General features: G+C 45.9%; 1 protein-coding gene across 3 annotated transcripts in view; it reads right to left on the bottom strand.

The window, feature by feature from the left end:
- AASS (aminoadipate-semialdehyde synthase) overlaps nucleotides 1-15,757 on the bottom strand; it is a 47,606-nt gene that overhangs the window by 10,597 nt on the left and 21,252 nt on the right. For 2 of the 3 annotated variants that reach the window (XM_082239562.1, XM_082239561.1), the window contains 6 exons: nucleotides 13,719-13,840; nucleotides 10,443-10,572; nucleotides 9,274-9,384; nucleotides 8,335-8,443; nucleotides 6,450-6,590; nucleotides 4,003-4,170 (listed from right to left, as the gene is read on the bottom strand). In XM_082239562.1, the coding sequence (XP_082095688.1) occupies nucleotides 4,003-4,170; nucleotides 6,450-6,590; nucleotides 8,335-8,443; nucleotides 9,274-9,384; nucleotides 10,443-10,572; nucleotides 13,719-13,840 (781 nt within the window). Of the gene's footprint in view, nucleotides 1-4,002; nucleotides 4,171-6,449; nucleotides 6,591-8,334; nucleotides 8,444-9,273; nucleotides 9,385-10,442; nucleotides 10,573-11,707; nucleotides 11,738-13,718; nucleotides 13,841-15,757 lie in introns of all 3 variants that reach the window. The other variant, XM_082239563.1, reaches the window with a different exon arrangement.

Raw genomic sequence — 15,757 nt, 5'->3', positions numbered from 1 at the left:
CGACGAGCGTTGCAGAATGACTCCTTCGCGCAAGCAAAGATGGCAGAGATGCAAAGGGGCACGGCAGCGACCGAAGGGTTCCAGCTGAGAGATGGATTGCTCATCCGCAAAGGGGCCATCTATGTGCCGGGAGACGAACTTCGCGCCAAGGTACTGCATCAGCTGCACGACGCACCCACTGCCGGGCACTTTGGCAAGGAGAAGACGGTGGAATTAGTCGCCAGAGACTTCTGGTGGCCCGGAATGAGAGGGGAGGTCGCGGACTACGTGGCGAGGTGCGACACCTGCCAGAGGGCCAAACCAGTGCACAGACCGCCGGCCGGACTGTTGGAACCGCTGCAAACTCCGGTCGAGCCATGGGAGAGAGTCGCCCTGGACTTCGTCACGGATCTGCCCAGCTCGAGGGGCAAGACGGCCGTGCTGGTGGTGGTGGACTTGTTCTCCAAGATGGCACATTTCATCCCGTGTGCGAAGGTGGCCACGGCGGAACAAACCGCCAAACTGTTCATAGACCACGTGTTCAAGGTTCACGGTCTGCCACGGTCTATTCTGTCCGACCGCGGGCGGCAGTTCATCTCGAATTTCTGGCAGAAGCTGATGGGCTTCCTAAACGTCAAGATCAACCTGGCGTCGGCGAGACACCCGCAGACCAACGGGCAAGCGGAGCGGGTCAATGCCATCATGCAGCAGTACCTGAGATGCTATGCGAATCAACAGCCGGCGACGTGGGTGGATTACCTGCCGCTCGCCGAGTTCGCCTACAACAACACGAAGCACGTGTCCACGGGGGTCACGCCGTTCTTCGCCAACAACGGGAGGCACCCCAGAACCTTCCCGGGCCTGGAAAGACTGGTGGAGGGGGAGCCGCAGACAGCAGATGCGTTCGCGTCGGAGTTGCAGGAAGTCCACGATCAGCTGCGGCGGCACCTGGAGCTGGCCAAACACGCATACAAGGTGCAGGCAGACAAACACAGAAGGGTTGGCGAAGAGATCCATGTGGGAGACTGGGTCTGGTTAGCAGCCCACGCAGTGCCGGCCAGGTCGTTGGCCAAGAAGAAACTAGGGCATAAGCAACTGGGGCCCTACCAAGTCGAAGAGCAGGTCAACCCGGTGGCTTTCAGGCTGGCGCTCCCGGAGGGTTCCAGAATGCATCCGGTGTTCCACAGATCGGTGCTCACTCCCTACAAGGCACCGCACAGGTTTCAGGAACCCGGAACGGCGCCGAGTCCGCTCCGAGAGGGAACCAGGCAACGGGGAGTGGCACAGGAGGTGCGCCTCAACGAAGTCACGGAGATTTTGGACTCCAGATGGGGGGAAGAGGGGGTAGAATACCTTCTCGCTAAGGAGGGCACCCCGGCCAGTGCCAACAGCTGGGTGCCGGGCTACGCTTTAGATGAACCTCTGCTCAAGGAAGAGTTTCATGCCCTTTTCCCCCATAGGCCAATGCCAGCGGACTTTTTCGACGACTGGCTTTTCACGCCCACGCTTTCAGCCAGCACGTTCCGGGGGTTCGACTCGGATGAGGAACCGTCACGAGACGCCCGTTCCCCGGAGGGGTCACCCTCGGGATCTGCTTCAGAACCCTCGTATTGGTGGGATGATCGACCAGAGGAGCAGTGGCGCAGACAGTGGCTGGAGGGTCCAGGACGAGCAACGCCTCCAGAAGGAAGCGAGGGAGAGACGGACATGGACGTTTTCGGGGACGACCAGGGTTTCGAGCACGGCGGCACAGAGATGGAAGCAGAGGTGACCGTCGTCGACGAGAGCAGGGAGGAAGAACCGGAAGACTTCGGATGGAGGCCCGCCACGGGAAGCGAACTGTACCCGACATTCGTCCCCTTGACGCTGCAGCACCCAGCTCCCGCACCGGAAGGAGGGGAGGGGGGAGAGGGGGCTTCGAGGGGGGGATGGATGTCAGGGGTTCAGGAGCAGAGGCGAGGGCAAGGGAGGAAACAGAGAGCGAGGGGGAGGAGGCAGAAGAAAGGATGAGTGATGACGACGACCCGAGATCTCCGAGTCTTTCCAGTGAATCAGAAGATTCACAAAAAGGAGCACCGGTGGCCAGGGCAAGGGGGGAGACTAGGGGGACACCCCAGGAAGATAGAGCCAGAGGGGACTCAGAGGGGAGCAGTTGGAAATCGGGACCAGCGTCACCGCCAGAGAGTAGGAAAGAGGAAGAGCGCCAGGGATCAAGCGCTGGCAGCTCGCAACAGGAGGGAGGGCACGAGTCAGGAGTGGCCACACCTTCATCGGGGAGCGAAGTGACGGTTAGACAGAAAGTGGAAGGTTGGGCGCGCGCGCCAAGTTCAAATGCACAGGAAGGTGGCGCAGTTGGCAGCCCGGAAAGGGAGCCAGGTCCTAAAGCCCGGCGCAAGGAGACAGGAGAGTCAGGGGGGTCAGCGTCAGAAGAATCCCGGAAGGAAGAGACCCAGGGGGGCAGAGGGACCCAGAGGAGAACTGTCAGGCGGAAAAGGTGGAGCAGGGCTAGGATATTAAGTTGGTGCGCAAGGGGCGGAGACTCAGACGGAGCTTCGCCGATCTAAGCATAAGACGTAGGGTTGCACGCAGCAGCTCGAGAATGGAGACTGTAACTCAATAAAGACTTTTATTTAACCATCGCTGGCTAGCGTGATCCTCTGTGAGCTAGGATCTGGAAGTAACCCTGACAAGTGTATTCGTGTTTTGTTATTTTTTGCCGATGTTTCGAGAGTTAATTTTATTGTGCACTATTATAGTCTAATAATTATTGAATATTACTTTATTTGATAGAAGTCGTTCCATTTTAATGTTATGTTTTATTGTGACTTTCTGTATGGGATCAGGTTATATTACAAGGTGCGAGTTTCTGGTTGTATATTTTGTTGCTGCAAACTGCCTTGTGTATAGTAAAATAGAAAGGCAGTATACAAATTAAAGGTGAAATGAAAATGAAAATTAGGGCACAATGACCAGTTCCGCTGCACTGGGTTCCCAGCCTAGGGGGCGCTGTAACTGTGACACAGTGAATTGAGCAGAATGGAAGGCAAATTTTAGCCTTGCCACAGGGCACTATTGAATTTTGATAGAACAAAGTCCACCCCTGTCGGGATGATGGGAGCTATAGCCCAACAGAAGAGGGTCACAGATTAGCTAACCTTGATCTAACTCAATATTCCCCCCCAACTAGCAATTATTCTCCCAAGATCTCACATAAATGACTCACAGAACATTTTTACAGCATAAAGATTATTTCCATCGAACCCAATACATGCAAAGGGTGCGCTACGGCTGATCAGTTTTTTTAATAATAATTTTTATTAGTTTTCAATTACAATAATCCAATAATAGCCTCATTATAACAATGCCAAATTATAATACAATTATTAATACCAATCATTCAAATACCAAATGATATAATTTAGGTGGCCCCCTGCATGCTAGCATTGATGGTTTGATGATTTACTTTATTTCTGCGTTCCAAAATCTTATTAATTTCAATTATATTCCAGTCAAGATAACAATCCTTTATATAACAACTGCAATATTAACAACTTCCATTTGTCTTGACACATTAAATCAGTGCTTTTTTCTGGGGGTGGGTGGGACACAGGGGTACGCATACCCCTAAGCATTTTGTGAATCTTTGTACTTTTGTCCATTTACTGTATTTATTTTTCCCTATTTGAACGATAAAATGATGATTTTCTTGAGTCAAAATGAGAGTACCCCTAAACGTGTTTTCTTTTTAGAAAAAAAGAACCGTGTTAAATGATTTATAAAACTACAGATGAGATCAGTTAAGGGCACACAGGACAATCTTCATCCAAAACTTGCACAAAGTAAAATGGATGCTCTCCACACCCTCGCATTTCTACAATATTTTATTACATAAGCACAGCCATAAGCTAAGCTTGGCAGATCAGCCATTTACAGAACCGTCCCCTCCCACTCCAGCTGAATTTTCTCTTGAAGGATAAAAACCTTAACATACGTTCCCCATGACCTTCACGGTATCAAACATACCTTGTATCGTAATGTTCCTCTTAAGAGAGTGTGAGCTGACTGAATGCCATAGGGTTTGGCATATTTTGTACTGTCCCTGTTTGGAAAACCTTCCAAATTTAATCCTGGGAAAAAATCCATGACAGTAACAGAATCAAGCAAAGCTCCTCCGGCTGGAATATTAATAATCTAAGGATTGTGAAAAACAAGAGTCAGTACTATGTTTTATAACAGGAGTCCTCACACGCACCAAGTCCCTATTTAGAAATGTCCGTCTCCCGTGAGACGGAAGACTGTGGATTCCTTTCATTTCTATGCAGAAGGATCCCAAACCCATCCTCAACTTCCTGTTCTCCCTCCACACCTCTCAGTATAACTACCTACGAAAACATATCCTTCAGGCTCTCAACAAGAATCCATTCAAGTCTATTTAGCTTATAAGAGTAACAGCGTAACGTTCAGTTTAGCAAACCAGTTCTTCGCAATAAAAATTGCTCAGTTCTGGGCTGTCTTAAACCAGAATGATTATAAACTTTGATCCTAAACATTCAAAAATGCAAGTGTCACATGGAATTGCAACATCACTGAAAGTCACAGGAATAAATTGTGTTAAGATTATGACATTTAAGTGGATTCAGAGTATGCAGGCTCCAGCTCTTGAACCTTGCCTGGCTCATGCAGCTAATAAACACATCTCTCATATTACAACTCTGCAAACTCATGTTAAGGCATTGGAGACACAGAGATATTTATGCACAGAGATATTTAGACACCAATGGTATCTCGTAAAATTTCAGAAGTGATCTTAAAGTCATCTGATTGGACTACTTCAGACTGTAACCTAGAACAATCCCATCTGACAGCAAAGTTTATGCTTGGGATGAGTAAACTTGGGAAATAATCAGAGTCCATGGCTATGGAACCTCACAAACAATGACCCCAATTCTAAGGATATTAATGATATTGGTCATTTTAATTTGATAACCACAGAAGACTTCAGTAGGGTGAGACATAAACAAATGCAGAAATGCATTTTAAATGAGAGCATCTACATGGAGTTGTCATAGAAAACAAGAAAATAAGAGACAGGCACTCTTCTACTAATCGTACTCATAAAAATAAAATACAAGAACATGAACCCTGAGGCAGTGGCGTAGCGTGGGGGTGCCAGGGGGGCCGGCCGCACCAGGCGCAACATCTGGGGGGCGCGCTCGCTGCCTCCGGAGTCGCCGAAGAGCCTCCAGCGCAGGCTGTAGCAGAGCCCCATGTCTCGTGGAACCGACGAGCTGTGCGCGCGTCCGGGCTGAAGGCGTCCGGCAGGCAGCGGCTCTCAGCGCTCGCCGCGGAGGACGCGCCAGGCAGCCCCTCCTCACAGCCCCGCCTCCGCTGCTGCTGCTGCAGCTGCTGGGCCATGTTGCATTTTCCTCGCCTCTCTGCCCCCCTCCTCCTCCGGGCAAGCGGCGTGGTTTGGGCGGCAGCGCCAGCGGCAACTCGCCTCAGATCGGCAGGTTAGGGGGGGCGCAAATTACTTGCTTTGCCCCGGGTTAGGGGGCGCAAATTACTTGCCTTGCCCCGGGTGCTGACAACTCACGCTACGCCGCTGCCCTGAGGTGCTTCTGCACATTTTGAACTCCAGTAGAACTGGTTGAACCAGATCGCTACACCAGGAGCAGAATAGATGCATGGGCAAGGATTCAAGCCACAACAATCCCTGGTGCCTTGGCCTTGCTCACTTGGCCTGAGCTAACCGGTCACTCAGAATTATAGCCTCAGACCTTCCAAGCGTTCCTATTCTCCAGGGACATCCCTGATTTACAGAAGCCGTCCCGATTTCTGATTCGATCCTGGAATGTCCCACTTTTCCTTAGGATGTCCCTATTTTCATTGGAGAAATGTTGGAGGGTATGGAGTTATCTGACCCCCCCTGAGCCGTCTGAAGGCAATCCTGTATGGGGAAGTCTTCTTTTTTAATGTTTTTATATATGTTGGAAGCTGCCCAGAGTGGCTGGGGCAACCCAGTCAGATGTGTGGGGTATAAATAGTAAAATTATCGTTAAGGAATGGGACGTCCCTATTTTCACTGGAGAAATGTTGGAGGGTATGTAGCCTAGGATCTACTAACAGATCTCTGGGGGCCTAACAGTAGATTGGTAAAGACTTCGACTCCCAATTGTTTAATGAAAAAGTGTTTTACAGAAAGATTAGGTTGCTAAATTGAAAGTTTGGGAGGAAACAGGAATGTGTTTTTGTGTGTGGCAGGACTGTGAGAATGATTCCAACACAAAAAAAACCCCAAATCCCAAGGCTACGACTGCACTCAGAGGTACTCTGTGCCTTATTTCTAAGCACGGTACACTCAGTCAAGGAGAAAAGGCAGGAAAATAACTCATTAATTATTATTATTATTAGAATTATACTTAGTGATTTCCCAGCTTTGCATTTTAACAGGTATATGAAGACAACTTCACCTCTCCATTTTTTAAATACGTGGCAGGTTGAACGGTGTTGAGCAGGACTCCCTGTGGACTCCAGCTGAATTTATATCTCAAGGGGTTGCCAGAATGTTCCGGAGCGGGCAGGCCACCACAGAAGGAAGTGTAAGACACCACCTGCAGATGAAACAAAGGAGTCGTCTCCAATTAAACTATATCTGTCCAAAAGCTCCAGGTTCATTCGGCACAGCTTTATTCTGCATTGCTGAGGCTGCAATTCCATACCCACGTCTTCATTTAGCAGTATCCTTCCTTGTTTACAAAATGACCTACTTGAGGCAGCTTACAATATATTTGTAACACATCAAAACAGATGACAACACGCTAGTTACCAGAGCAGGCCAAAGATTGATACAGGTCCACCCCAGCTGCAAGAGTTCTGGTAGCACAAGGATGGAAGACTGAAGAAACCCCAACTAAAGAATCATAGCTAGAAAAATTGATGGACTATGCAGAACTGGCAAAACTGACATATAAGCTATGGGACAAGGATAACTCTGACTTTAAGGATGAATGGGAACCCTTTACAAAGTATCTGAGGACGCAACAAAGTGAACTGGACTCCTTGGCAGGTTTTGAATAAACATTCACAAACTTTTTATTGATAATAATCAGCTAAATAGTTTGAGGATCTATACAACTTTGTAACATGCAGAAAACAGCACTCTTAGAGAAACCAAAGACTGGAACTGAGGGAAGTCGGGGGGGGGGGAGGTTCTGTGTGGGAGGGGGAAGGGAGGAAAAATGGGGGGGGGGACAAGGATGATATCTTTTTGGATAATATGTCTTGTTATAATTTTGAATATATTTTTTTTAAAAAAGATACAGGTCCACCCCATAGCCATAACAGTTCTCCAACATCCCAGTTGCCTCCTACTCTGGAAGCAGCCAGATGCTCATCCCCCACAGACCCAACACAGCTATGGGGAGGGGGACAGAGTCAGCTTTCCCCTGAACTAATGCACCTAGAACATGGGACTCATGTCCCAAGAAGTAAGCCTTGCAGAACTCATGGGGGCGGGCTTGCTCCACCCACCTGGCAAGCGGTCCTCAAAAGGCTGCACAGAAGGAAACACGGCCCTCAGGTTCCCCACCTCTGGCCTATAGGATTGCACCCTTAATCTTGACTGATATCAGCTGAATCCCCTGTGTGCAATCGTGTTCCTGTATGAAATTCCATATTTATTGGCCCAGAGATGGAAAGAAGATAAAGACCCTACCAGAGAAGAATGGCTGATCAAGCTGATGGATTATGCCAAAATGGCTAAAATGACCAGAAGAATCAGAAACAGGAAGAACAACATTTTAATAAAGAATGGAGAAAAGTTATAGTTTCTCTTAAAAACCATTGTAACCATTTAAAATCGTTAGTAGGATTGGAATAACGCTTGCAGTTCAATGGTGAATTTTAGACACAATGGAGAGGTTATTATAAAAGATGCAGGAGGAAATGATTAACAATAGGACCCATAAGGGGAGGAAAGGAAATCCAGGAGATTCTTTGGAATCTTGTTTCCATGTTGTATGTTGGATATGTGACTGTAAAGTTTTAATCTGAAAAACCATTTAATTAAATTTATTTTTTAAATGGAATTCTATATTTAAAGGAATTCCAGGGAAATGGCCTGGACTTCACTTCTATTCTACCACCCTGTCTCTGTGTGAGGCAGTAGCTGATGCGTAAGTGAAAAAGGAAGAAAATACAACATTTTAGATTTGGAGCTGGGAAGGGCTGGAAGGAGTGGGATGTTCTAAGCCCAGTGGGTGACAGCTGATAAACCCACAACAAAGGAGGTATTATAAAATAGGAGCGGTGTGGAGGGGAAGACCTCTGAACAGATTGATTACTTATTGAGCTTACCGTAGCCCCCACTTCTTTTGCTTTATCAATACACTCCATCGCCAGCATATGATCAAGCCCAGGATCCAGGCCCATTTCGCTGATAACGGTAATGCCAGCCGCCTCGACACTGAAATAAGAGGGCGTATCATTTCAAAACAAGAATTCCGTAACGGGGCATCTTTACAGACCAAAAGAACAAATCCCAAGATTTCCAATGGGGAAATTGAGGCACTGCATCGCTCTGTCAATCTGGGATGTCCCGCTTCAATTGGGACCCTTGGGAGGCACCGAAACACAAATCAAGCTCAACGGTTCACAAATAATATATAAATAGGGGACCCACATCCAGACAACTGAATCTGTTCACCCCTTTTTTACAAGGAGAAGAAGGAGGAACGGTACGCCCTTCTCCCATTGATCTGCAGACTTGAACAGAACTTAGAAAACATGACTGCGTCTTTCATTTGCATCAGTAAAGTTTAAACTAGCTGCCTTCGCTAAAGACTCTGTGGAGTCGTCTACACAGCTGGCAATAAAACGTTTTAAATGTGTTGTAAAGTGAAATATACAAATGTGACGCTAGATGGCGACAGTGAGCTATGCCAAATTCAATGTATTTTTCAAAACTTTTTAAAAAGCATTTTTATATGTGCGCAGGTGCCACCTGTTATCTATATAATGAGTTCTGAGTCACCAGTGGACTGTAAAGAGGAAGCCCTAATGGTTGCTGAAAGTGGTTCCATGTGCAAGCAGTGGTACTTGCCACAGTAACACTATTTTCGCAATGCATGTTCCAGCATCGAGTCAAGAGATGTGCATGAAAGATCTGTCTGGGTTTCCCCAGCCACTCTGAGTGGCTTACAGCACATGAAAAATTGTAAAACGTTAAGACATTTAAAAATTCCTGATACAGGGTTGCTTTCTCCCTTTAGCAGGGAGAACATAAGAAAGACTTACCTTTCCTGCAGCTCTTTCATAGCAGGTGTCAGGTAACTGGCAGTAACCATATTCACCTTGTTGTCAATGCACTTCTTAGCAACCACAGGGTGGAATGCGTAAGGCAGCAAGCTAAAAAGACAAATGTGAACTTAGGGTGATCTGCCCTGTCCTTGACTCTCAAAGAAGAAGAGAAAAGTTTGGATTTGATATCCCGCTTTATCACTACCCAAAGGAGTCTCAAAGCAGCTAAAATTATCCTTTCCCTTCCTTCCCCATAACAAACACTCTGTGAGGTGAGTGGGGCTGAGAGACTTCAGAGAAGTGTGACTAGCCCAAGGTCACCCAGCAGCTGCAGGTGGAGGGGTGGGGAAGCGAACCCGGTTCACCAGATTACGAGTCCACTGCTCTTAACCACTACACCACACTGGCTCTCAAGAGGCATGTTACCAACAAGGGAACCATTCCTGCATCAAGGGCCAATGTATGCGTAGCACAGTATGGGGAAGGCAATTCCATGAAAAATATTAAGTCCTGGTTTTTATAATGATGCTAAAATGAAAGGGTCACCCATGAATGAGGGAGCCACAATCAATTCTGCAGTATCCTTGTCAAGCATGCAGTTGAAAGAATGGTCCTCTCTCACAAATACACACTTCAGTGCATCTCTTAAAAGCATTAACACATGAAGGAACTCCCGGTAGTTGCATTTTGGGCTTTTCCACAAAGGCATCCTCTTCTAGCCTGAAGTTCAGTACCATCACTACCAGGTAAAATCGTCAAGAGCTAACCTGGCCCATTGCACCCACACTATGGGGAATCGCCGAAGCACCTACACCATGGGTAGGCAAACTAAGGCCGGGGGGCCGGATCTGGCCCAATCGCCTTCTAAATCCGGCCTGCAGACGGTCCAGGAATCAGCATGTTTTTACATGAGTAGAACGTGCCCTTTTATTTAAAATGCATCTCTGGGTTACTTGTGGGGCCTGCCTGGTGTTTTTACATGAGCAGAATGTGTTATTTTATATAAAATGCATCTCTGGGTTATTTGTGGGGCATAAGAATTCGTTCATTGTTTTTTCCAAAATATAGCCTGCCCCCCCCCCACAAGGTCTGAGGGACAGTGGGCCGGCCCCCTGCTGAAAAAGTTTGCTGACCCCTGATCTACGAGATCACCAGAACACACTGACCTGATAACAAGGTTGTGCTTCTTCACCATGGCCTCTAATCTCTTCTCGTCTTCGGTGACATCCACAACGACAGGAACAACATTGCTGTATTTCTTAGCCAGCTGCTCAAGTTGTTTCTTCATGACAGATGCTGTCATAGAGCAAGAACATTGGCTGAAAGCGGTAGACAAGACTTCTTCCTCTTGAGCTCCCATTAAATAAGCATTCACTCATAGCCTCTCAGCAAGTTTTAGACAACTCAGTCATGTAGTGTCATGCAACCTCGGCAGGACCAATTCTGCATAAAATGGGGGGTGGTGGTGCCTGGTTTAAATTCAGAGAAATTAACTGGGCCCTGGATAGCATGGGTTGCTGCTCATGCTTGTTTTAAAGGGTGTGTCATGGAATTATTATTTTTTGATGGGGTGGATTTTCTTTACTGGTAGATTCCCCTTTTCTCTATAAAATTGTGACAGATTGCCACCAGGAAGAATGAACCCCCTTGTCCACCCCCTCCTCTGTCCAGCTGCCAAGGGAGCCTTCGGGACTCCACATTCCCAGGACCCCTCCTTTTCGCCCAGTGTTAGAAATTCCCAAGGGATCAGACACATTTTTCAATTGCCACAAGTCCAATTGCGACCACATGGAGATTTCTGGATGCCAGGCTAACATCTCCATCCGGCTGGGCCTTCAGCTTTCTTAAGCCTGGTAAAGGTAAAGGGACCCCTGACCATTAGGTCCAGTTGTGACCGACTCTGGGGTTGCGGCGCTCATCTCACTTTATTGGTCAAGGGAGCCGGCGTACCGCTTCCGGGTCATGTGGCAAGCATGACTAAGCCGCTTCTGGAGAACCAGAGCAGCGCAGGGAAACGCTGTTTACCTTTCCGCCAGAGCGGTACCTATTTATCTACTTGCACTTTGACGTGCTTTCGAACTGCTAGGTTGGCAGGAGCAGGGACCGAGCAACGGGAGCTCACCCCATTGCGGGGATTTGAACCGCCAACCTTCTGATCGGCAAGTCCTAGGCTCTGTGGTTTAACCCACAGCGCCACCCGCGTCCCGTCTTAAGCCTATTCTTAAGCCTATTTCTTTGCATTTACATCCCACCTTTGTCTTCAAGGAATACATGGTTCCCCACCCCCCTGGTTAATCCCTACAATGACCCTGCGAGGCAGGTTAAGAGGCTGTGACCGACCCCAAGTCACCCGCTCAGTTTTGGTAAATCCATTCCAGAACTTTGCAAGACCCAACTAAAACTAAGCTAATCCATGCAGGCAAAGCAGTACCTGTTCTAGGATAAAGGCTCAACGAAGAAACTGTTAGTGGGGGAAAGAAATCAAGAAGATCAACGAATGAAAGACTAAAAGATGGCTAGGTCTTAGAAGCTCTAAGCCACTCACTCCTACAAAAGTCTCCACCAACAGAGGTGGGCATTGTAATAGCCAGCAGGCCAGCCTTTGGTACAGCTTGCTAACTAGAGGTCTTATTTAAACAAACTAAATTTATAGCACTCGTGACTGCCGAGAACATGATAGAATCATGCCTGAAATGCTCAGATTTATTTATTTTAATAGCCTGAGTTTCAGATCTGTTAGCTTTCAAATCTCTGTGTTTCTGAAAAATAATGTTAATATAGGATCTGGGAAAGTTCATAAAATAACCTACAGAAATAGAAGGGAAAACAATGTCTTCCAATAATAAGGCTCAGAAGCAGATAACCATTCCATGTAAGATGTTGAAAATCTGGATTTGCCGAAGATATTGCACTGTTTGTTTCCCTCATGGGCAAGTATCTAATGTATGTATACATTCAGGCTTCAAGACACACAGAAGATGAAACAAAGTCCACACCCATCTCCTTCGAGACACCGGCTTGCCTTTCTGCTTTGACCACCTTCCTTAAGACATAGCTCCTAATAGATATGATACAGTAGGTGCACATCACAGTAAAGCATATATGAGTCAGTCAAACTCCTTTGAGCCTCTCTTCCTACTGTGGAGAAACAAACCACAATACCTGGCTGAGCATTATATCTGAGTCAGGGTTTATTTCACCCTCAACAAACCACAATATGTAGAAAACAGTCCGTGGTTTGTTTCTTCCATGTGCTAATGGAGGGGAGCAAAGGAGCCTAGAGAAGCGCATTCACAGTAAGCCATTTACTACGGTTTACTGTGGCATGCAAATTTACTACAGTTTATCGTGACATAAAAAATGGGCCAATGCAGTCACTCTGTGAACAGAAGGAGCCTTTGTACTCAAGGAAACCTGTGAGCTTAGAAAGGCCCTTTCCATCAGTGTAACTCTCCCCACATGAGCAGAAATCCCAGCCCTCAGAGCCCTAGAAGCCTTCAAAATGGAGTTGCTTCCATGGGCATGATGTGTATTTGCCTTTCGATGAACTGAGTGGAAGGCTACGAGTCATAGGCACGGGGAGAGTTTGTGTGTGAATTCAACAGTGCTTGGTTTGATTTTGGCTGTTGGTTTGTTAATGCTGTTAATCTTGTTTCGTGGATTAGGAGAGCTGTAATGCTTTGCAAATTTTATAATGTGACTTTTCCTGGGGTTGTCCTTTTTAGCCTATTTTTTTGTTTTGTTAAGAGTATTTTACAGAAGGCGGCTGTTTTACTGATGATTTGTTAATTGTTTTATACAATTCATGTTGTGATGTTCTACTATGTGGATATATTTATTGTATGTAAGCCAAGGGCCTTCTCAGTGGTGGTGCCCGCCCTGTGGAAATCCCTCCCATCAGATGTCAAGGAAATAAACAACTATCTGACTTTTAGAAGACATCTGAAGGCAGCCCTGTTTAGGGAAGTTTTTAATGTTTGATGTTTTCTTGTGTTTTTAATATTCTGTTGGGAGCTGCCCAGAGTGGGTGGGGAAAACCAGCCAGATGGGCAGAGTATAAATAAATGTATTATTATTAATATTAATTATTATTATTATTATTATTATTATATTATTATTATTATTATTATTATTATTATTATTTTATTATTATTATTCTTATTATTATTCTTATTATTATTCTTATTATTATTATTATTTTATTATTATTATTCTTATTATTATTCTTATTATTATTATTATTATTATGGCCTCATGTGAGCGAAAAGTGTATGGAGCTACAATGCTAGATCTCACCCAATGGCTGTACTTTGTAATGAAAAATAAGGAGCACTGATCTGAGTATCAGGTATGTTAGGACTTTAAACAGGAAATATTTACTTATACAAAGGCAACACTCTCAACTCCTTTGTGCTTCTAATGCTACGGTCTTATTTACAAACCTGCTGTTATTTCAATGTTGGGGTCTCTCGTGAGGTATTCTATCACAGGCCCCGAGACATAGCCAGATCCAAGTATCAAGATCTTCCTCTTTTTATCCATGGTCAGTGACTGGGTGTACTCCCTAGAAGAGACAAAAGTCAGTAAAGAGAATAAGTCAACAAAACAGGCTTCAACAACTGGTATGTTTTAAAATAAGTTTTGAACGCAAGAAGGAGCTCTCTTTAACATGATGGTTTCGATCCAGTCTTCCAAAAATTCTAACATTAGCCAAAACACTTTCAGCCTCAATTAGGAGTGGAAAAGTAACCAGACGAGCACTGCAAAATATTAGGTCTCCAGCCCACAACTCTGGGGTCTGCTCTGCATTTTTTTTTTATGTTTTCAAGAAAAACTATGAAAATTACTCCTGGCATATCGTCTCTTTAAAACACTTTTGAATGTGCTTTTCTGTGCTAATTTTGTTTTGCTAAATTGCATCGTTATGATCATGATCAATATGAAAATAAAAAGTAAAAACTCTGGCTTTTAAAGGCTCCAGGGAAGAGAAGTGGCTCAGTGACAAAATCTTCCTTGCAGGATAAACCTGGATAAACACTACCAGTCCAGATAAACTAGGACAGTCCAACAAGCAGTCTTTGGGCCTTTTTTGATGGACTCTGGGACCCTGCCAGGGTCTCAGGCTACCCCACACATGACAAGATGCGGGTTCCGTGTCAAAGCTCTCTTGCAACCCCCTTGGCATGAATAGTCGGGCTGCCCTGGTGTAGACAACACTCGGCTACATTGACTAATGAATTTTTTTAAGTTACTGAATCTTAGAATAAGGAGGCATGAACAAAGAAAGCATTCCTCTTACAGCCCTTGGATAGACAAAAAGGTAAAGGTAAAGGAACCCTGGACGGTTAAGCCCAGTCAAAGGCGACTATGGGGTTGCGGTGCTCATCTCGCTTTCAGGCCAAGGCAGCCGGCGTTTGTCCACAGACAGCTTTCCAGGTCATGTGGCCAGCATGACTAAACCGCTTCAGAACACCGTGACAGAAACCAGAGTTCACGGAAACACTGTTTATCTTCCCGCCGCAGTGGTACCTATTTATCTACTTGCACTGGTATGCTTTTGAACTGCTAGGTTGAATTAATTAATTTTATAATGAATGATTTTAGAGTGTTGTTTGTGCTGTACTTTTGTACTGTTTTATTGTTGTTAGCCGCCCTGAACCCGGCTTCGGCTGGGGAGGGCGGGATATAAATAAAATTTATTATTATTTATTATAGGTTGGCAGAAGCTGGGACAGAGCAACGGGAGCTCACTCTGTTGTGGGGATTTGAACCGCCAACCTTCTGATTGGCAAACCCAAGAGGCTCAGTGGTTTAGACCACAGAGCCACCCGTGTCCTTGGATGGAGGAACCAGGTCACTACAGGCTGTGTGTCTTCAAGGTTTGGGCTTTGACATATTTTAAGGATGAAAGTTAGGGAAGCCTATCCCTCCCCAACATGAGAACTGAAACACTAAAAAGAGAAAAAAAGCTGAGAACCTAGAACAAGGAGCCTCATCCTTTGCCTTCTACTTCCTGTTGGACTGTAACTTCCAGTACCACAGAGCAGTTGGGAACCAAAGACTATCAGGAGGGCAGCTGGCTCCCCAATCCCTGAGCTAGATATTTTTAAAGATCTCAAGAACTTTCTCTTGAGGTTGCTCAGTGGATAGATTTTGTTCTCATCTTCTGGAGCTACACTGGAGTACACTGTTTCCCGTGTACAAGATCAGAAAGGAATTTTCCCATGTAGCTGAGATCTGTTCACTGTTGTCTCTGGCTGTATTTCAGTTCTATTCTTTTGCAGCCAGTTCTTTCATTTGAACACTGCCTCCTCCTCAGCACAGTCGTCCCCCCCCCCCAGAAGTCAATTTTTTTCTAGTGAAAACCACCCCGTTTAATTTTTTTCCCAAGAGACCTGTGGGGACCCCATGACATTCTTTCAGCAAACTCACAGAGGAAAGAAATTATTGAAATGTGGAATCGTTAACACGTCTCTGAACA

This window comes from Podarcis vaucheri (assembly GCF_965113315.1).
Source record: "Podarcis vaucheri genome assembly, chromosome: 10".
Classification (NCBI taxonomy): Eukaryota; Metazoa; Chordata; class Lepidosauria; order Squamata; family Lacertidae; genus Podarcis; species Podarcis vaucheri.
This window is presented reverse-complemented; position numbering and strand designations above follow the sequence as displayed.